We start from the raw sequence: 22,377 nt of genomic DNA, 5'->3' as shown, positions 1-22,377 counted from the left end.
TAGCCATCCCCCATCAGTTGCCTACCTGCAATTAGGGTGGCATAAGGGCATTAGATCTGCTGGTCCCTCCAGCTTCTCCTGAAATGGCTTGGTCTGTGACTGGACCAGCAACATAACTGCAGCCAGTGAGCTCTTGTCCCAGTGGCAGTGGCAACGTGGGCCCCATGAAAGCAGCCCCCAAAGCAGTGAGGTTCAGCCTTAGGTGGCCTAGTAAGGCCAAATTCCTTTTTAAAAATTACTGTCTCCCTCAGAGAGAGAGAGCGCAAGCGAGTGTTACTCTGTCTTCCCATTCTCTCCAGTGTTTAAAGGAGATAATGTTTGCATGAATCCATGGTGAAATTTTGAATTTTGGTGCTGGAGGAGACTCTTGAGAGTCCCATGAACTGCAAGAAGATCAAACCTATCCATTCTGAAGGAAATCAGCCCTGAGTGCTCACTGGAAGGACAGATCGTGAAGCTGAGGCTCCAATACTTTGGCCACCTCATGAGAAGAGAAGACTCCCTGGAAAAGACCCTGATGTTGGGAAAGATGGAGGGCACTAGGAGAAGGGGATGACAGAGGACGAGATGGCTGGAAGGTGTTGTTGAAGCTACAAACATGAGTTTGACCAAACTGTGGGAGGCAGTGGAAGACAGGAGTGCCTGGCGTGCTCTGGTCCATGGGGTCACGAATAGTCGGACACGACTAAACAACAACAATGTGACTTGGCTTAATTTCTTGAGCAAACGTTTCTGCATACATTTTGAGATTTCTGCCATGGATTCTCTGATTGTCTTCAAAACTAGTCTAAGTCTCAGCTTTCTATAAAGTCTTCTAAATAACTCCTCAATAATATATTGCCTATACTTTGTAAAAATCCCATACACACTAATGGTGTGTGTATGTGTATTTCTATCAGCCCGTGCGTGGCTGAGCTCACCTGCTTGAGTTATCTGCTCTGCAGTGCACTTTTAGCTCTTCCTTTCTACTTGTGGCACTCTTGTAGCCTAGATTGTGTTAGCCACCACAAATCTTCCAATCATGGGAAGCTCGGTGTCAGGTCACTTGTCAGCATACACAAGAACTGTACACCAAGGGATTCCTGAACTGTGGTCATGGTGTGTCTGTGGATTTGTGGTTGAAGATGAAAGATGGCACAGCCATCGTATTAAATGTTAATTCTGGTTTTTAATTGTATTTATATCACTTCTTTTATTTCTGAATCACTCAGCATCCAGAACAGTGCACTACACTTGCTACAATAGGCAGAAAAATAATTAAGCAGTCCCCCAAGAATCTCAGCAATTTTCAAGTGATCTGTGAGACAAAAAAGGTAGGGAACCATGCTGTATACTAAAGAAAGAGTTTTCTGTGGGTTTACATTCCTATACTGTGTGACTTTTCCAGCTGAAAGACTCTGGGGCCCAGGTTTAGAAAAATAAAATCTCCAAACCTGAAATATCCCACTGTTGTCCAAGAAGCAACACAGAGATTACGAAGAGAGTCCCTATGGTATAGTGGTTAGAATGCCAGACTAGGACCTCAGATACCAGTGTTAAAATCCCCACTCTGCCATGAAGTTTACTGGGGGACCTTGCGCTAATCTCTCGCTCTCCCTAACCTACCTCACAGGATTGTTGTGAACATAATATGGCTAAGGAGAGAATCATGTATTTCACCTTCAGTTCCTTGGAGGAAAGGCAGGATATAAACGTAAGAGTTGTGTTTGAATATGAGATCAGTTTTTCCAGTTATGTTACACAGGGCTTGAGGGCAAACAGCACATTGGAAAGGACAACCCTAAGAACCATACAAATACAATAGTGTTCCTGGCAAGGATGTTTCTTCTTCCCTGATACCACCTCCTCCATTTCTGTCTCCCAGACAAATACCAACAGCCCAGTTCCTTCCAGGATTTAGGTGCCATGAGGGAATAGCAAGCTCAGTGTCACAATGAGGCAGAAGGCTATAGCCTTTGTTTTTGTAACCTCAACTAGTTTCAAAAGCTACTATTTCTTGTCAACAGGCAATAGCGCCCAGGGACATTTTGTGAAGCACTTGGTGGAGGCATGGGGTGGGTGAGGAGCTATTAACTTTTCCCACAAAAACGGGGGGGGGGGTGGAGACACACACACACTACAAACAGATATAACAACACTTTCATTTGTTGAATGAATGTGCTCAAGGATTAACCAGTGAGAAAGGAAAAATAGTTTTTGAGTGGTAAGAACAAGAGCAGCAATTGAAGTTCACAATGTTGCAATGCCGGTCAATGCTTTAAATGCTCCCCAAGACAAGCAATGTGAATAAGCAGGGACAACCCTTGAGCGCATCCTCCCGCACCTGCAAGTAACCATGACGCTCTACCTTCCTTCCTATTAATTCGCAGCACCCACCAGCTCTCGATACCGCGCGTTCAAAAACCCCAACACTGCAGGCTGGAATCCCGGGCTGCTACCGTGTTTCTCACATTTTAAGACACCGTCTTATAACTTTTTTCCCTCAAAAAAACACTGGGTGGCTTATTTTCAGGGAATGTCTTGTTTTTATTACGTCAGGAGCAGTGCCCCTCTTGCTCCCTGGCTCCCTGCGGGGCAGGATTCTTGACTGAAAGAAAAGGACGGGCAACAGCCACCACCAAACTCCGTGAGAGGGAGTCTGAGGGAAGGGAGGTGTGTGCGTCCCTGGCCCAGCCCTCTCTCCCCGGCCCTGGGATGTTCGTGAGGGAGGGAGGGAGGGAGCTCCTCCGAAGGGCTGCTCTCTCTCTCTCTCTCCTCCCAGGTGGGGACTCACTTAATAGCAATCTGCTACACTGGAGCTTCTTAAATTTAAACCAGTACAGTATAATGGAATCTATCTGTGTGATGCAGTACGTATAGCAAATAAGGATCTCTACCAGCCAGCCCAAGACTTAAGAGCGAAAGTTCCAACAATGTAGCACTTTGTAGCACTGATAGCAAAGAGGCTACCGGCTGATAAGAGATACTGTAGAAAACAAGGCAGTTGAGCAGCAATTAAAATGGTAAATGGTAGCAATTGTAGCAATTGAGCCAGCAGGAAAGCGGGGTGAGATAATCTGCTGGTCCTAACTGCTTCTCTTACCCACAAAATGTTAACTTTTAGCAGCTCCTAAACAGCGAGAAGCCACCGGCAGCGATCCCGGTACCAGTAAAAATCCTTAAAGGGGCAGCTCTACAGACAAGCAATAGAAAGAAAAAGAATCCTCACTTTTTAAAAGGTTTTTAAAAGGGGGGAAGGTGGGGGGAAGCGAGAGGTGGGCTGTGTGTGTGTGTGTGTGTGTGAGAGAGAGAGAGAGAGAGAGAGAGAGAGAGAGAGAGAGACACGCAGGGGAGAGAGAGAGAGAGAGAGAGAGAGACGCGCACACAGAGTCTCTCCCTAAAGGGGAAGGCAGCGTCTTCAATCGCCCCTCTTTTCTTCCTCCTGTTTCATCTCCTCCCCACCGCAAATGCCACTTTTCTCCTCTTCACTCACACAGCCTAGCTAAAAAAAAAAAAAATCGAACGGGAGGGGAAATCACGAGTCTGCAGCAACCAGCAGCTATGGCTCTTCGGTGCATTTTTACAAGCTTTTAAAAGAAATACGTGTCTTTGGAGCGACAGCAAAATGGGGAGAGATTTTTAGGGGGGGGAGTTTGCTGGCGGGAGGGGGGAAGGGTCTATCACTATGTCTTATTTTCGGGTTATGGCTTATATCGCACAATTGCTTAGAAATCCTGCTATGTCTTATATTATGCCTACGTCTTAAAAAAGGAGAAACACGGTAGTCTCATGTACACTGACGCTGAGAAGACGGGGAGCGGGCAGAGGAGAGGGGAATCAACTCCACTCCGGCTCCCGAGTACGGCTGGGCAGTTAACCGGATTGAAGAGGTCGCGCCAGGCGATCTCCACGACGCGCCCCAGGTGGGAATCGGGGCACCCCGGCGTCACCCAAGAACGGGGACCTGAGCCCCATTTTTTGGAGAGCTCCCCTTCCCGCTCACCTGCGGCCGAAGATCTTAAGCCCCGTAAACCTCTTCTTGCTGTGCCTCCGCGCGGGGACCTTCTCCGGCTCCGGACACATGGAGCTCTCCGAGCTAGCGGAGGACGGCGAGCTGGAGCAGGCGGTGGCCGCGGCGGCGGCACCACCACCACCGCCGGCAGCGCCGCCGCCGCCCAAGTCCCTCTCATTGCCCTCCTGCGGCTCCATGCGCCTGCCGGCTGCGCTGCTCGCTCACCTGCCCGGGAGGACGCCAGTCATTCCCGCGGGACAAGACGGCGGCGATCGGGCTCACAAGGAAGCGGAGGCGGAGGCAGCCTCTCGCCCGAGTCCATGAATCCGTGGCCAAGGCGGGCGAGAGGCGGAAAGCGCCGCCAGGCTGCTTCGTCCGGGGGCTAATCTGTGGGGCAGCTCCCTAAGAACAGCAGCAGCAGCAGTCAACTGGCGCGCCACAGCTTCGCGCGTCCCCGCGGTGGGCGCTGCATGCCCGGCTCAGCCCTCGGCTGCGATCCCCGGCGCGCCTCGTCGCGAAACTGGAGCGCTGCAGGAAGTATCAGCAGCAAGCAAGGTAAGCGCCCGAGGACCCCAGATAGCTGCCCGGGAAGCTGCCTCCTCGCAGCCCGCACACTCAGGCAAACGCAGACTGCCAGCTCCACCTGCTGTTCCCACGTGCGCACTGCATGCGCAGCAGCCGGCGGCAGAGCGAGGGGCGGGTCGGAATAACAGCAGCCGCGCAGGGAAGGCCTGGAGGAGCGCCCTCCCCTCCAGGCACCCGGCGGGAGAAATAGAACTGACACACGGGCATCTCTCTCCTCAAGAAAGACTAGGGGACAGATCTGGGTGCAGCGGGGCCTGAGCATCTGTAGGGGTTCGTTGCATCCGTGGGGGATCCGCAGGGCAGCGAGGGAATTCCATCTGGGATACTGGCCTAGGACTGGCGGGTTGGTGGCAGCGCCACGGAGTGACGAAGAAGTGCTTTTGCTCTAAGCATCTGGATTTGTCGGACCTAGCAGGGTGTTAAAATTGCCGGAAGAAATATCAACAACCTCAGATATGCAGATGACACAACCTTGTTGGCAGAAAGTGAGGAGGAATTAAAGATCCTTTTAATGAGGGTGAAAGAGGAGAGCGCAAAATATGGTCTGAAGCTCAACATAAAAAAAAACCAAGATCATGGCCACTGGTCCCATCACCTCCTGGCAAATAGAAGGGGAAGAAATGGAGGCAGTGAGAGGTTTTACTTTCTTGGGCTCCTTGATCACTGCAGATGGTGACAGCAGTCACGAAATTAAAAGACGCCTGCTTCTTGGGAGAAAAGCAATGACAAACCTAGACAGCATCTTAAAAAGCAGAGACATCACCTTGCCTACAAAGGTCCGTATAGTTAAAAGCTATGGTTTTCCCAGTAGTGATGTATGGAAGTGAGAGCTGGACCATAAAGAAGGCTGATCGCCGAAGAATTGATGCTTTTGAATTAGGGTGCTGGAGGAGACTCTTGAGAGTCCCATGGACTGCAAGAAGATCAAACCTATCCATTCTGAAGGAAATCAGCCCTGAGTGCTCACTGGAAGGACAGATCGTGAAGCTGAGGCTCCAATACTTTGGCCACCTCATGAGAAGAGAAGAATCCTTGGAAAATACCCTGATGTTGGGAAAGATGGAGGGCACAAGGAGAAGGGGACAACAGAGGACGAGATGGTTGGACAGTGTTCTCGAAGCTACGAACATGAGTTTGACCAAACTGCGGGAGGCAGTGCAAGACAGGAGTGCCTGGCGTGCTATGGTCCAAGGGGTCACGAAGAGTCGGACACGACTAAACAACAACAGCAGGGTGTTATCACCGCCGCTGCTAATGGGAGCCTGTCGGCTCATTTGCAATGTCAAGCCACGTGCCTGAACAGAGCAAACAGATTGCAATACTTTATAGAGAATGGAAGCTAGAAAGAGAATATGTACTCAAACAAACAAAAAGTTTCATTCGGTTTGGACCAAAAACACAAAGCTAAGCATGAATCAGGGGGTGCCAACTTGAATAGAATATTGTGCCCCACATACACACACTATTTGAATGGGAATGCACATCAACTTTGTGGGTGTCCAGCCCCCTGAAATATTTTAATGTGGGGGCTGAAGCCCCCACGGCCCATAAAATTGACTCCTAGGGCATGAATGCCTCATTGCAGACAAGGACTTTTGGCGCTGGTGATCACCTACATGCAAAGGCACTTGGTATCAGTTAAATAAAAAAACTCCTTCAGTAGCACCTTAAAGACCAACGAAGTTTATATTTTGGTATGAGCTTTCGTGTGCATGCACACTTCTTCAGATGAATAGGTATCAGTTAGCTATGGAATCATAGAATCATAGAGTTGGAAGAGACCACAAGGGCCATCCAGTCCAACCCCCTGCCAAGCAGGAAACACCATCAGAGCATTCTTGACATATGGCTGTCAAACCTCTGCTTAAAGACCTCCAAAGAAGGAGACTACACCACACTTCTTGGCAGCAAATTCCACTGTCGAACAGCTCTTACTGTCAGGAAGTTCTTCCTAATGTTTAGGTGGAATCTTCTTTCTTGTAGTTTGAATCCATTGCTCCGTGTCCGCTACTCTGGAGCAGCAGAAAACAACCTTTCACCCTCCTCTATATGACATTCTTTTATATATTTGAACATGGCTATCATATCACCCCTTAACCTTCTCTTCTCCAGGCTAAACATACCCAGCTCCCTAAGCCGTTCCTCATAAGGCATCGTTTCCAGGCCTTTGACCATTTTGGCTGCCCTCTTCTGGACACGTTCCAGCTTGTCAGTATCCTCCTTGAACTGTGGTGCCCAGAACTGGACACAGTATTCCAGGTGAGGTCTGACCAGAGCAGAATAAAGTGGTACTATTACTTCCCTTGATCTAGACACTATACTCCTATTGATGCAGCCCAGAATTGCATTGGCTTTTTTAGCTGCTGCATCACACTGTTGACTAATGTCAAGTTTGTGGTCTACCAGGACTCCTAGATCCTTTTCACACGTACTGCTCTCAAGTCAGGTGTCTCCCATCCTGTATTTGTGCCTTTCAATTTTTTTGCCCAAGTGTAGTACTTTACATTTCTCCTTGTTAAAATTCATCTTGTTTGCTTTGGCCCAGTTGTCTAATCTGTTAAGGTCATTCTGAAGTGTGATTCTGTCCTCTGGGGTATTAGCCACCCCTCCCAATTTGGTGTCATCTGCAAACTTGCTCAGGATGCCCTCAAGCCCATCATCCAAGTCATTGATAAAGATGTTGAATAAGACTGGGCCCAAGACAGAACCCTGTGGCACCCCACTAGTCACTACTCTCCAGGATGAAGAGGAGCCATTGATGAGCACCCTTTGGGTTCGGTCAGTCAGCCAGTTACAAATCCACTGAATGGTAGCATTGTCTAGCCTGCATTTTACCAGCTTCTTTACAAGAATATCATGGGGCACCTTGTCAAAGGCCTTGCTGAAATCAAGATAGGCTATATCCACAGCATTCCCTTCATCTACCAGGCTTGTAATTCTGTCAAAAAATGAGATCAGATTAGTCTGACATGACTTATTTTTCAGAAACCCATGCTGACTTTTAGTGATCACAGCGTTCCTTTCTAGGTGCTCACAGACCGTTTGCTTAATGATTTGTTCTAGAATCTTTCCTGGTATTGATGTCAGGCTGACTGGGCGGTAATTGTTTGGGTCCTCTCTTTTCCCCTTTTTGAAAATAGGGACAACATTTGCCCTCCTCCAGTCTGCTGGGACTTCGCCTGTTCTCGAGGAATTCTCAAAGATTATTGCCAGTGGTTCTGAAATCACCTCTGCCAGTTCTTTTAATACTCTTGGATCATAGAATCATAGAGTTGGAAGAGACCACAAGGGCCATCCAGTCCAACCCCCTGCCGAGCAGGAAACACCATCAAAGCATTCTTGACATATGTAGTTCATCTGGCCCTGGAGACTTGAATACATCTAAATTAGCCAAGTATTCTTGTATTACCTCCTTACTTATTCTGGGCTGTGTTTTCCCCTGCTGAATCATCTCCATATTCTTCAGGTCGGGCATTATCCCTGCAAAGCAATTTGAGGTCTCCCCCATGAGCCAGGACTTGGCTTGTTTGGTTTGTGCCTCCATTGGTGAAAACGACAGACATCAAGTGTCTCCAAGCAAATTTTCACATTTTGTGTATTTCCCCACTGCTGCCTTTAGCCTAAGCTGCCCTCTGTAATTCCTGGAGCCTAGCCTTCAGCCTTTTGTGAGTGCAATGTGGAACATTATGAACGAGCCAGGGTGCAACTTCCTCCTAGAGGCTTCACTATACTGCTTCTCTTGGATTCCTCCCTGGAATTTCCAGATTAGATTAGACAAATAGGACCTGCAACAACAAAAAAAATTAAGTGTACTGGTGACTTCCTAGCAGGGTTCCTGCCAGCCATCAAGTAATGTTCTCCTCCAGAATGCTGTGTTGCATTCTATTTCACTCTGCACCACCACCACCACGTTTTTTTTCTTTTCTTTTCTGACTGACGCTCAGCATTCCATGGATACCAAGAATGCTCAGTCACCATGGGGCTGTTCTTTAAAGGTGTGCCCCATTAATTGTGGTATTTTAAAAAGGGTTTTCAGTTGGTTGGTACTTCTGCAATGCTTGGGGTACATAAAACACAGGAAGCTACATTATACTGAATGAGACAATTGGTCCATCTAGCTCAGTATTGACCACATTGACTTGGTAGCATTTTTCCAGGGCTTCAGGAGGGAGTCTCTCCCAGCCCAATCTAGACAGGGCTTGAACCGGGGACCTTCTGCATGCAAAGCAGAGGCTCTAGCACTGAGCTAAGGGCCTCCCTCCAAATATACCAGTCATTCTGATACTACTACTTGTTTTTCTGTGGTTCTGTTTTGGCTTCATTTCTGTTGACACATTTAATTTCACTAACATGGAAATGATTATATTTGCATTCCTATCTTCTTCAAAAACCTCAACTCTTTTGATTAATTATCTTTCTCTTTGGAGTTACACTTGTGTGCATCTATTTTGCCTTACGTTGTGGCAGTTCTTCGTGGCAGCAGGGCTGTATTTGAGCAGCACAAATCCCAGCTAAGGCTTACGATCACAGTCTCACTATAAATATTGGAATAGGACAGAACAAATTGCCCACAACATAACAAATTGTGGCCCACAAAACATTAGCTTGTTAACTTCCTGCTCGTGGCAGGAAGAATGCTTGTGACTTGCATGTGGAAACATCTTGAGGGAGTCACAACAGAAGTCTGATACAGCAAGTTTGGTTCCTAGCTGTATCAGAGAAGCTGGCACAAAAAAATCACTTGTTCAAGGGCTAAACAAAGCAAGACACATTCTATTCAGTGTGGTTTAATTTTCTTTTGTTAGGGGCAGATGGGACTCGTTCTCATCTTCTCTGTAATGGAATGCCCTCCCATCAGATGTCCAACAGATAAACAACTATATGACTTTTAGAAGAAATCTGAAGTATAGGGAAGTTTTTAATGTTTGGTGTTTTATTTTGCTGGAAGTCGCCCACAGTGGCTAGAGCAATCCAGTCAGATGGGCAGATGATGATGATGATGATTATTATTATTATTAAAAGATCTGTAGCATAATAGGCCCTTTATCTTGCACAAAGCCCACACCCCCTGCTTTGTAATCTCTTAAACTGTGAGGCTGGATATCTGGTTCCTGACTGACACAGCCAATACAGCTTTGCTTCAACTGAAAATAATAATAATAATAATAATAATAATAATAATAATAATAATAATAATAATTTATTATTTATACCCCGCCCATCTGGCTGGGTTTCCCCAGCCACTCTGGGTGGCTTCCAACAGAAAAATAAAATAAAATAATCGATTAAACATTAAAAGCCTTCAGATGTCTTCTAAAAATCTGGTAGCTGTTTTTCTCTTTGACATCTGATGGGAGGGGAATTCCACAGGGCAGGTGCCACTACCGAGAAGGCCCTCTGCCTGGTTCTGGGCAGAACAATGGGGGTGGAGATGCTCCTTCAGGTATACTGGATCGAGGCCATATGCTCAATATGTGCTCATTTAATAAAATAAAATAAAATTGTTTGGGTTCTTCCAAGGACTACATGAGTTATATTTGATCTAAGATTTATTTTACATAGTATAGTTTCATTGAAAGCCTTAAAAAAAAAGTTGGCACAACCCTAGTATGTGTTTTGACAGCTTATGCACATGGAACCTGGCAAGAAAAGAAGGTCACCTGGTCCAGCCCACTAAGTCTTCCCAAGGGGAAAATAATCTTATACGGAGTGCAGAACTATTACTGTACCCAAGTTTACAAATTTCCAGTAGATCTCTTACCCAGTGTTATAAATCTCTGCTGCCTCAGAGGTCCTATAAGTGTAAGACCAAGCAGCATGAGGACACCACTTGGATTTAGAAAGAGTTTAGGTGCTTCAAGCAAAAAGCCAGGAAAAGAAAGATGGAGAGGGGTGGGAATCCCGAGTTAACCACTGAACAGTATTGGGGGGAAATGTATATCCCCAAATATGGGCCTTAGAAAACAAGGCCAGTGGAAGTGATGGTATTCCAGCTGAACTATTTAAAATTTTAAAAGATGATGCTGTTAAGGTGCTACACTCAATATGCCAGCAAGTTTGGAAAACTCAGCAGTGGCCAGAGGATTGGAGAAGATCAGTCTACTTCCCAATCCCAAAGAAGGGCAGTGCCAAAGAATGCTCCAAGTACCGCACAATTGTGCTCATTTCACACGCTAGCAAGGTTATGCTTAAAATTCTACAAGGCAGGCTTAGGCAGTATGTGGACCGAGAACTCCCAGAAGTGCAAGCTGGATTTCGAAGGGGCAGAGGAACGAGAGACCAAATTGCAAACATGCGCTAGATTATGGAGAAAGCTAGAGAGTTCCAGAAAAACATCTACTTCTGCTTCATTGACTATGCAAAAGCCTTTGACTGTGTCGACCACAGCAAACTATGGCAAGTTCTTAAAGAAATGGGAGTGCCTGATCACCTCATCTGTCTCCTGAGAAATCTCTATGTGGGACAAGAAGCTACAGTTAGAACTGAATACGGAATAACTGATTGGTTCTAAATTGGGAAAGGAGTACGACAAGGCTCCCTGCTTATTTAACTTATATGCAGAATTCATCATGTGAAAGGCTGGACTGGATGAATCCCAAACTGGAATTAAGATTGCCGGAAGAAATATCAACAACCTCAGATATGCTGATGACACAACCTTGATGGCAGAAAGTGAGGAGGAATTAAAGAACCTTTTAATGAGGGTGAAAGAGGAGAGCGCAAAATATGGTTTGAAGCTAAACATCAAAAAAACTAAGATCATGGCCACTGGTCCCATCACCTCCTGGCAAATAGAAGGGGAAGAAATGGAGGCAGTGAGAGATTTTACTACTGCAGATGGTGACAGCAGTCCTGAAATTAAAAGACGCCTGCTTCTTGGGAGAAAAGCAATGACAAACCTAGACAGCATCTTAAAAAGCAGAGACATCACCTTGCCGACAAAGGTCCGTATAGTTAAAGCTATGGTTTCCCCGGTAGTGATGTATGGAAGTGAGAGCTGGACCATAAAGAAGGCTGATCGCCGAAGAATTGATGCTTTTGAATTATGGTGCTGGAGGAGATTCTTGAGAGTCCCATGGACTGCAAGAAGATCAAACCTATCCATTCTGAAGGAAATCAGCCCTGAGTGCTCACTGGAAGGACAGATCCTGAAGCTGAGGCTCCAATACTTTGGCCACCTCATGAGAAGAGAAGACTCCCTGGAAAAGACCCTGATGTTGGGAAAGATGGAGGGCACAAGGAGAAGGGGACGACAGAGGACGATATGGTTGGACAGTGTTCTCGAAGCTACCAACATGAGTCTGACCAAACTGCGGGAGGCAGTGCAAGACAGGGGTGCCTGGCATGCTATGGTCCATGGGGTCACAAAGAGTCGGACACAACTAAATGACTAAATAACAACAAATGGTAGCCACTTCCACTCAGGCTACCCTCAAAGACTTTTGAAGCAGCAAATGTTCTTATAATAATTGTATTATTTATATGCCACCCATTAACATAGCCAAAGCCAGATTATGCATGGTGCAATTGGAGTGATTGCCCCCGGGGCTGTGCCTTTTATTTATTTATTATTATTATTATTATTATTATTATTATTATTATTATTATTATTATTATTTTAAGTAAGTCTCTAACCCTTCCAGAAGGCAAGTTATTAATCAAAATGTGCAACCTGACTGCAGGTGAAGAGTTTCCCGAAGTCAGGGACACAGATTTTGCATTGCTGTGTTTCATCATGCCACTGCTTTTAAAATCCTTGCCATTTCATAGGACAGAGCAGAAGGAATCGTACTCAAGTTATCCTTGCAGCTTGCCCAGACCAATTCTGTTGTTCTCGGGGAGCATTCAACTAAGAAACCATTCCATCTGCATGAGTGCTCTCAAGGGGATATATTCAGACATCTTCAGTGGGTCACAGGGTATGTGGGGGCGGGGGGGGGGGAGATGCAGTACAGTGTGGTAGCAGAGTGGAACGTATGGAGGGAACAGCAACACATGTTTGTGGCTAGACATTCCCCTCTCCCATTGCTTTTTGCTCTGAAGAGTTTCTTGCTGTCTGTTTTGCTTTTCCCCCTCTCACCTAGATCTGGTATTCAAAGGCCTACCATTCTGTGGTTTTAGAAATGGAAAGCTACGTACCACTTTGCCATATCACTCAACATGCAGACTATTTATGCTCGCCAAGGGAGATGGTGACTTCACCTAGGAAACCCACACCTGTTCCCTGGATATGGGAGCAGCTGTCAACATCATCACTCCCTCAAACCCACACAACACACACACACCTCTTTTTCCCCCTTTTTTGCAAAGCAAATGAACTTCACAGCCAGCTCCTTCCTTCTCCTTGAGCTTTCACACATCAGCTCACTGGGAGCCCAGCACAGAAGCAAGCCAGGCCAGCTCAATACATTTTGCTGCATGAGGCAAAGGGTAAGATAGCAGCGCGATCACACACGCACACGCGCGCACACACATACACTATTCCATGTACAGAAGCCAACTAGGCAGGCAGCTAGATCTTACTTTCAATACTGGCAATGGGCTAGCACCCTCTACAGCACCCAAGAGCAGCACGCTAGTGTCAAAGGTGCAGAGCAGATTGTGTGGCCCCCTCATCTCGGTCCACTCCCCGCCCCTCAGCATCTGCCACCCGAGGTGACTGTCACACAACATTTACATGCCACTTGTTGATACCTCTCAAAGCAGTTCACAGAAATAATAATACCATTTCATCAGTAAAAATGTTCTGCCTGACAACAGTGTGAGCCCTGGGTGGGAGCAAGTTTGGAGAGCATCCCTGGGGGAGGGGAGAGAGGTCATTGATGGAACGCTTCCAGTTCCAACCACAAAAAAGTGGCGGGGGTGGGGAGCCCAAAACACACCCTCCTTACTCCAAAACATCAGTATCTAGGAAGAAATGAGGATATCCCCTTTGCAAGCTCCATCATGACAATGACTTCTGGAGGGGGAAACATTCAGGATTCCTGGAACCGCATTTGCTCGTTCTCCCCACCCCACCCCCCACCAATTTCCTCTCCTCTCAGGACACCCTGCATCCTAGCAGCCACTCGGATATATGTTAAAGCCATTAGCACCAGGAGGAGGAGCAGCGTGGCCGCCTTGTCCCCTGCTCCACACAGGCCTCCCTTCCTCCACGCAGGCGGCGAATGGCCCCAAGGGGAGGAAGGGATTCCATGGCAAAGGCCCTTTCCCTCCACAATAGCAGGATGTAAACAACAGCTCTCCGTGCGAGAGACCAGGGCGTCAGCCCAGACGGCGAGAGGAAATCAGCAGAGTCCCAGCCTGGCCGGCCGGCAGTACCTGGCGGCGGTGCTTTTCCCGGGGGGGCTCCGCGGGACATCCCACGACCGGTGCCACCACATCTGCCCTTCGGGGACGGGCAGGTCCTCCTCAGACCACCTCGGACCTCCTCTGCGCCGCCTCGCCGCCCCTCTTCCCGCGGCCGGGCTGCGGAGTCATTCCCGACAGGGCAGACCCTCGCCAGCAGCTCCTTGCCATCAGGTCCGCAGCGCGGGGCACACTGGCTTTGTTCGCGCGCTCTCTCTCCACCCTGTTCCTCTTTTTATGGGCTTCCTGAAAGGGTAGCAGGCAGCCTGAGACGGCCGCCGCCGCCGCCGCTGCACTACGCTGTGCAAAGCATACACGCGCACCGATTCCCAGCCTTGAGCAGCCCACGTTGCTTCTCTCAGGCGAGAGAAGCCTCGACTCTGAAGCCTCTCTGCTCAGACTTGGGCAAGTGGCAACAAGTTCCCGTCCTACAAGTCTCTCTCGGGTGGCGAGAATTCTCCCTCAGGGCAGAAGCGCCTCCTTACGACAGCGGAGGAAACTCCTCACAGGGTTCCCCGCGTTGGGAAATGGCCATCTGAATGCGTTAGGTCAGCTACTCTGGGAACAACCAGAAACACGCTCGCTCCCCTTTCTAGCCCTTGTCCTGCTAACCAATGAAAGGCGTCGGCGTACTAAACACTTTGACCTAAGACGTTTGGCTGCCTGGTGGGGGGGGGCAGCAAAGAGCACCCCTTCTCAGCACCGGATTTAGGGTGGGGTGGGGTGGGGCAGATCCCCTGCACAGGGTGCCAAGCCGAAGGGGCTCAAAACTGAGAAGATGCATAATTGAGAAGATCCATTTGGGGACGCCAAAGTTTGGCCTCGCACAGTGTGGGGAAATAGATCTTTTGGGCCTGATTTGTTAATCTTGATGAGTAACTGCTGGGATCATAGCTGTCAAGTTTTCCCTTTTCTCCTGAGGAAGCCTATTCAGCATAAGGGAATTTCCCTTTAAAAAAGGGAGAACTTGGCAGCTATGGCTGGGATTCCTGAGTAGGCTACTGAAGCTGAGCACAGGTGTCCCTTATTAGGCCTTCAAGGCTAAGGCTCATGAGAGTGGGGTGATCCAAAAACCATGATGGGAGGGGTGAGTGCTCATTATCTGTAAAGCTATACCAATTAAGTCCTATGATTGGGCATATCAAGTCTTATGATTTTGGTCAGTTTTGCTTAAACTCAGGGTTTGGGCTATTGTAAGACACCTCTCGGGACGCGGGTGGCACTGTGTGTTAAACCACAGAGTCTAAGGCTTGCTGATCAGAAGGTTGGTGGTTCAAATCCCCGGGAAGGGGTGAGCTCCCGTTGCTTGGTCCCAGCTCCTGCCAACCTAGCAGTTTGAAAGCACGCCAAAGTGCCAGTAGATAAATAGGTACCGCTAGAGCGGGAAGGTAAACGGCGTTTCCATGTGCTGCTCTGGTTCGCCAGAAGCAGCTTTGTCATGCTGGCCACATGACCTGGAAGCTGTACGCTGGCTCCCTTGGCCAAAAGCGCAAGATGAGTGCCGCAACCCCAGAGTTGGTCACGACCGGACCTAATGGTCAGGTGTCCCTTTACCTTTACCTTTTAAGACACCTCTCATCCTGCAATGATCACTGCTACCGGTCATGCTGCCAAACTGAATTCTGTTCTATACTCAGGAACCTCTTGCTCAACTTGCACCACCTTGAGTGCTAGCTAATTAATAACCAGACAAGACAGTCTTGTTGGTTTCTTTGTTTCAGAGTAGCTTTAACTTGTGTTGTCATTTGAAGCCTTTTTCTTCGATGAACCTTGTCTCCACCCCCACCGTTCAGCCCGGACACTGAGATCCAGCGGCGAGGGCCTTCTGGCGGTTCCCTCATTGCGAGAAGTGAGGTTACAGGAAACCAGAGAGAGGGCCTTCTCGGTAGCAGCACCCTCCCTGTGGAACGCCCTTCCATCAGATGTCAAGGAAATAAGCAGCTATCCTAATTTTAAAAGACATCTGAAGGCAGCCCTGTTTAGGGAAGCTTTTAATATTTAATGCTGTATTGTTTTAATATTCAATTGGGAGCCGCCCAGAGTGGCTGGGGAGACTCAGCCAGATGGGCGGGGTATAAATAATATATTATTATTACTACTATTATTATTATTAATAGTTTTTATGTGTTTTTGAAGAATGGCTTTTCGTTTGAGCTCCTGGACCTGTTAACCTTGGCTGCACATTAGAGATGGGCCTTTCCTCACACACAGGGTGCCATATTATGAAAGATTATCAAAGTCCACCCCTGCCCCTCTCCTAAGGAAAGGTACATAGTACCAGTGCTATTTTTCTAGAAAAAAAGTGGTGCAGGAGCTTACCATGAACTTCTCCCTTGTTCTCTTAGAATGGCAATTATTATAAATTAATTTGGAGATGGTATTTAGCACTAGTCAGATTAAATCAAATAAACAAGGAATATTTGGTGTTATGTTGGAGGGGATGCCAGGAAACCGGGAATTATGTTCACATGTGGTGGGGGTGTAAATATGTAAAAAATAATAATTGGAAAAGGTGTTTAAGGAGATAACAGAAATCACTGGGTTAAAGCTGACCAAAAGTCCAGAGGTAGCATTATTATCAATTTACGATGGGGTAGAAGGTTCAAAAGCTATGAAGGACTTGCTCACAAATTTATTGACAGCTGCACAAATTATTATAGTTAGGAAGTGGAAGTGGCAAGCAGAATATAAAACAGAAGAATGGTATAAAGAGGTGTGGGATATAGCTATTAATGATAAATTAACATGTGTCATTAAGGTAAGACAGGGAATATGCAGGAGAAATGATTTTGAGGAGATATGGAGGGTGTTTGTAGAATTTGTACTGTTAAAACAGAAAGGGGTCAAACCATCATAAGAGGTGTTTAAATTTTGGGAGGTTGGATAGTTGTAATGGAATGGTCTCGGTGGTGTGTACATCTTTATTCTTATTCATTTATGATTATTACTTTGTAAAAAAAATAAAAGAGAAGAATGGCAATGGTACCCACCTGAGAGGTGCCGGAGCTGAGCTCTGATGAGCTCTGGTTGGGAAAAAAAAGCCCTGCATAGTACCAAGGCTGGACAAGTTATTTTGGCACCTGAATCAGAAAATCCCACAAGCACTGTTTCCCAGCAGAAAAAAAATACTGTACGCTATTACTATAACTAACAAGTTGCTTGTTCTCTGTGATGTCCAAAATCAGCTGCCACCTCGCTCTGACTTTTACCTAGCACTTTAAATATGCTTTCTATGGACTCGTCTGCACTAAACATTTAAAGCAGTATTATACCACTTTAAACAGTCATGGCTTCCCAACCACCCCTGCCCAATAATTCTGGAGGCTGTAATTTGTCAAAGGTGGGGCATGGGGGTCTCCTGACCTAACAAATCTCAGTACCCTTAACAAACTACATTTCCCAGGAGTCTTTGTGGAAAGCGGGGACGGTTTAAAGTGGTGTGTTACTGCCATAAATGCATACTGTAGATGGGGCCCAGTATGCAGCCCCGGAAGGCAGGTCCCTTGTTATTTCTATGTTATAAAGAAAGGAACTGAGGTTGAGAGGTGTGAAGCTTGCCAAAGGTCAATGTTCATGGTGGAAAAGGAACTTGTACTCTGATCCAAATTCAGTGCTCTGCACTGGCTCTCACAGAGTTGTAGAAGATGCCGAAATGCAAAGTCTAAGTTTGCATACAAAGCGGCTTCTTCCCCCCACCAAAAATGGCACACTTTCAGTTTTAGCAATCTCCCTACCACCACCTACATCAATAAGAGCCATAAATTTAAACAAAAAGAGCCCACCAGAACATTCTAATTCCTTTAAAAATATGAAGGGAGTGTTGTATAAGACATAAGACAAGTGAAGGAGCTAAATGGTGGACCCAAGAGTGAAATTAGATATTATGTAATTTACATCTCCAGTCCTTGCTGGCTGATTCCCCCTTGCCCCAATAAGTAACCAGTACAGAATGGGACTGTGATATGAAAAGATAGTTTTCTTTATCTTCAGATGAACACTTTCAGCATTTCTATTGTTATTTTTTATTGCATTTCTTGTTTTATAATTATATTTTTATTTTTATTCTACCGTAAAGTGATTTAGGACGCCTTTTGAATGTTGTGAAATGATACATAAATATAATAAACAAAACTAAAACTAAGCTTTGCCCTGCCTCAGGCTTGATCTAAATCAGAAAAGGGCACACCTGCAATTTGTAATAAACAAAAGTATTATTTTCTGGTGAAGTCAGATATTGCCACAGTAACAAATGGGTTCATTACTTCCCTGCTGAAAAATGGTCAGAAACCTCTGCTGGCACAAGAATGCAATAGGTAGGATGCTGATGGGACCACATTTTTGATCTCCATGTTACATCTGAATTGTGTCAAGTTTGTTGGCTTCCCAACTTGTTTCCAGATCCATTTGAAAGTGCTAGCTTTGGCCTTTAAATATCTAAATGGTTTAGGACACAGACTGTGCTTTATTGATTATTGCTGTGTTTTGATTGTGTGCAGCTTTAGAACTTTGAAAATGCTGTGAAACTGAAAGGTATGAATAAAAAAAATCCTAAGCTACATTTCCCAGCTCTATCTTGTAAAACAAATATACAGTGGTACCTCAGTTTACAAACAAAATTGGTTCCGGAAGTCTGTACTTAACCTGAACCGTACTTAACCTGAAGCGAACTTTCCCATTGAAAGTAATGGAAAGTGGATTAATCCGTTCCAGACAGGTCCGCGGAGTACTTAAACTGAAAATACTCAAACCGAGGCGTACTTAAACCGAGGTATGACTGTAACAGACATAATTTAAACCAACCCTCTACTGTTCTACAGCCCCCTCCAGAATTTCCTAAGATTTCATAGGAAAACAGATGCACAGTTTACAGGGCTCATGTGACTTAGCTAAAACTCCATGAGGAATTGAAAGTATCAAGAACAGAAAGTAGGAGAGAAAGGCTCAAGAAGTGAGTAGGAAGTAGTGGTGGTAAGTGTTGTGACGTGGGGTTTGTGATTTCAGCTCTCTTGACAAAACATGCTGGAGACAGTTCTCTAGTAACAGCTCTTTATTAAAGTGAACAAGACTGACTGTGAGGGCAGGAAGGCTACATTTATAGGGACAGGGGACTGGCTAGGAAGGGATACATTTTGGAGGGAACAATATCAGGCAATCACAGTGCTGCCTTTTGGAGGGAACCAATAAGACAGAGGATCCAAATACAGCAGCTTAAATGAACCAATAGTAGCTGTACCCTCTGGAACCAAAAGGCAGTTACTTTATCCTAATGCAAATACAGACAATAATAATACAGATATAAAATCCTTTGACTCAATACACAACACCCCTCCCCCCCTAGTGAGCACAGCAGACGTAATCCCTCAGGTACTGTGGGGTCCTACAACTTCTACCTGATCTCCTGACAACAGGTGTTGCAGGTTCTGGATTGGGTGTTACCTGTGGTGGAGGGGCTGCTATAGGGGTTTCGTCAGGAACAGATGGAGTCCCAGACATCTCAGGGTCCCCTACCTGTACCTCGTCATCCTGAGGATTAGCAGACCCTGGTTCATTTGCTGAAGCCCCTGGTGACTGCACCTCTGGGCCATCTTCACTCTGGTCTTGCAGCTGTGCGTCATTAGCCAGGGATGAATTATCTGACTCCTCCCTGCTGAGCGCCCGGCGCCTCAGCTGATCTATATGTCTCTTCCAAACTTGCCCATTTTCCAAGGTCACATAATAGGACACAGGTCCACTAGCCCGGGTGATCACACCGGCCACCCACCGCGGACCTCGTGAATAGTTCCTCACCCAGACCAGATCTTCAGGGGCGAGATACCTTGTTGTGTCAGTCTCAGCCTGGGGGGTTGCTCTTGAATTACGGTTTGGCATTTTATCTGGGTGGACATAATCCAGCACCGTTACCAGTCTTCTACCTAAGAGCAGCTCGGCTGGCGACTTGCCCGTCGCAGTACACGGCGTCGCATGCTGCAAAAATAACATTCGCGCAATGCGAGCCGACCAGTTACCCTCCATTAAGCGCGCAATGGATTCTTTGGCTGTTCGTACCATGCGCTCAGCCTGCCCATTGGAGGATGGGTGAAAGGGCGCGGATGTGACCCCTCTTATGAAGTTATCAGCCAAGAATGCCCTGAATTCTTGGGATACAAAAGCTGCCCCATTATCTGATACAATGGTCTCAGGTAACCCGTGGGTTGCAAACAGCTGCCTCAACACCTTGATTACGGCAGCTGATGCCATGCTAGGGACCATCGCCACTTCTAACCATTTGGAATATGCATCAACGATAACCAAAAAGACCTTCCCTTGGAATGGCCCAGCAAAATCTATGTGCAGCCGGCTCCAGGGAGCCCTGGACTGCTCCCACCAGTGGACTGGTGCTCTGGCCACTTCTGGCCGCACCTCTTGGCATGCCTTGCATGTTCGTACCCATTGTTCTATGTTCTGGTCCATTCCAGGCCACCACACATAACACCGGGCTAGCGACTTCATCCTGACCATTCCTGGGTGTCCCATGTGAAGCGTCTCAAGAACCCTGTTTCTCAGTGGTGCTGGGATGATCACCCTATCTCCCCATAGGAGACAACCCTTATGCATGGACAATTCGTGCTGCCTTGTCGCATAAGGCCTGAATTTTTCTTCATGCGGACCACCTGGCCACCCCCTCCCCACCCAAGTGAGCACACGGGAGAGAACAGCATCTTTCCTCGTTTTCTCAGCTATATCAGTAGCTGTTACAGGAGCCCCCGGAAGTGTTTCTAGCATCATAATGTGCTCCGCCGGAGCAGGATCCTCATTGCTCCCGCCAGGAAGGGGCAATCGACTCAGCGCATCAGCGTGGCACAACTGTTTCCCCGGCACATGGGTCAAGGTGTACTGGAACCCATTCAGGAATATTGACCAACGCAACATTCTGGGGGAGAGAATTTGTGGCGTTTGTTTGTTTGGGTTGAACAACCCTAACAGTGGTTTGTGGTCCGTTTCAATGGAGAAATGGCGACCGTACAAATAATCATAGAACTTTTTGATTCCTGACACAATTGCTAGTGCCTCTTTATCAATTTGAGCATAGTTGCGCTCCGTGGGTGACAACGTACGGGAATAGAAAGAGATGGGCTTTTCCGACCCATCCGGTTCCCTATGACTCAGCACAGCCCCCAGGCCGTATTGAGAGGCATCACATGCCAGGACCAGCGGCTTCGACTCATCATAATGAGCAAGGACGCTCCTGCTACTCAGCATTTCTCGCAAGGAGTCAAAAGCCTTCTGCTGCTCCCGCCCCCATCGCCACACAGTCTTTTTATGCAAAAGTCTATGTAATGGTTCAGCTACCGAAGCTTTCTGGGGTAAGAATGAATGATAAAAGTTGATAAGTCCCAGGAATGACTGCAACTCCGTCTTGTTCTGTGGTCGTGGTGCCTCGATGATGGCCTTAATCTTAGCATCTGTGGGGTGGATGCCTGATGCATCAATTTTAAACCCCAAGAAATCCACAGTTGGCACCCCAAAACTGCATTTTTCTTTTTTCAGTTGCAACCCCACCTCCTTGAACTTGAGCAACACTGCACGGACACGCGCAACCAGTTCCTGTGGGTCTTTTCCAGCAATCAAAACGTCATCAAAAAATGGCAAGACCCCCGGCAGACCCCTTAACAGGCGTTCCATGAGCCCTTGAAAAATCCCTGGGGCCACACAAACTCCGAACTGTAATCTGTTAACTCTGAACGCCCCTTTATGTGTGACAATAGTCTGTGCTTCCGCTGATTGTGGGGTTACTGGCAGCTGTTGGTAAGCTTGTGCCAGGTCAATTTTGGCGAACACCTTGCCCCCAGCCAGTTTAGCCAACAGATGTGATACGACTGGAATGGGGTATGAGTTTCCCCTGAGTGCCTTATTGATAGTACATTTGTAATCTGCACATATCCTGACTTCCCCATTTGCTTTAAGGGGCGTGACGATTGGAGTCTCCCACTTAGCAGAGTCCACGGGTGAGAGAACTCCCTGCTTGACCAATTTATCCAGCTCTGCCTCGATCTTGGGTTGCAGTGCAAATGGCACTCGCCTTGGTTTGAGTCGGATTGGGGCCACCCCGGGGTCCAACTCAAAGTCAACTGGGGGCCCTTTATAACAACCCAGTTTTCCATTAAAGAGACCAGCAAATTCCTTGCATAATGCCTCGCTCATCTCAGGGCAGGTTTGGATTGAATTAAGCCCTGAGATACTCAGTCCCAGGGCGGGGAACCAGTCAGTGCCCAGGAGACTGGGGCGACTGCCCTTCGCAATCACCAGTTTGAGTACAGCCTGTTTGTCCCGGAACTGTACTCTCACGGCACACATTCCCATAACATGGATGCGGCCTGCTGAGTACGACTGCAAGGTTGCCGGGAAGGGCTCCAGAGGGGGCAACTTACCCCTGGGGAAGAATGTCTTCGCAGTCTGGTCCGACACGATGGTGA

General features: G+C 47.2%; 1 protein-coding gene across 8 annotated transcripts in view; it reads right to left on the bottom strand.

Annotated features, from left to right (window-relative positions):
• DGKZ (diacylglycerol kinase zeta) overlaps positions 1-22,377 on the bottom strand; it is a 145,437-nt gene that overhangs the window by 103,613 nt on the left and 19,447 nt on the right. For 2 of the 8 annotated variants that reach the window (XM_035115440.3, XM_060274559.2), the window contains exon 1: positions 3,983-4,520. The exons of 1 other annotated variant lie outside the window; for it this stretch is intronic. In XM_035115440.3, coding sequence (XP_034971331.3) covers positions 3,983-4,188 — 206 coding nt within the window. In that variant the 5' untranslated portion in view covers positions 4,189-4,520. Of the gene's footprint in view, positions 1-3,982; positions 4,521-13,897; positions 14,307-22,377 lie in introns of those variants that run through there. 5 more of the 8 variants (XM_088669407.1, XM_035115448.3, XM_088669424.1 and 2 more) reach the window with 5 other exon arrangements.

Source organism: Zootoca vivipara, chromosome 1 (genome assembly GCF_965207765.1).
Source record: "Zootoca vivipara chromosome 1, rZooViv2.hap1.1, whole genome shotgun sequence".
In the NCBI taxonomy this organism is placed as follows: Eukaryota; Metazoa; Chordata; class Lepidosauria; order Squamata; family Lacertidae; genus Zootoca; species Zootoca vivipara.
Note: the sequence above shows the minus strand (reverse complement) of the source record. Positions and strands in the feature narration are given on the sequence as shown.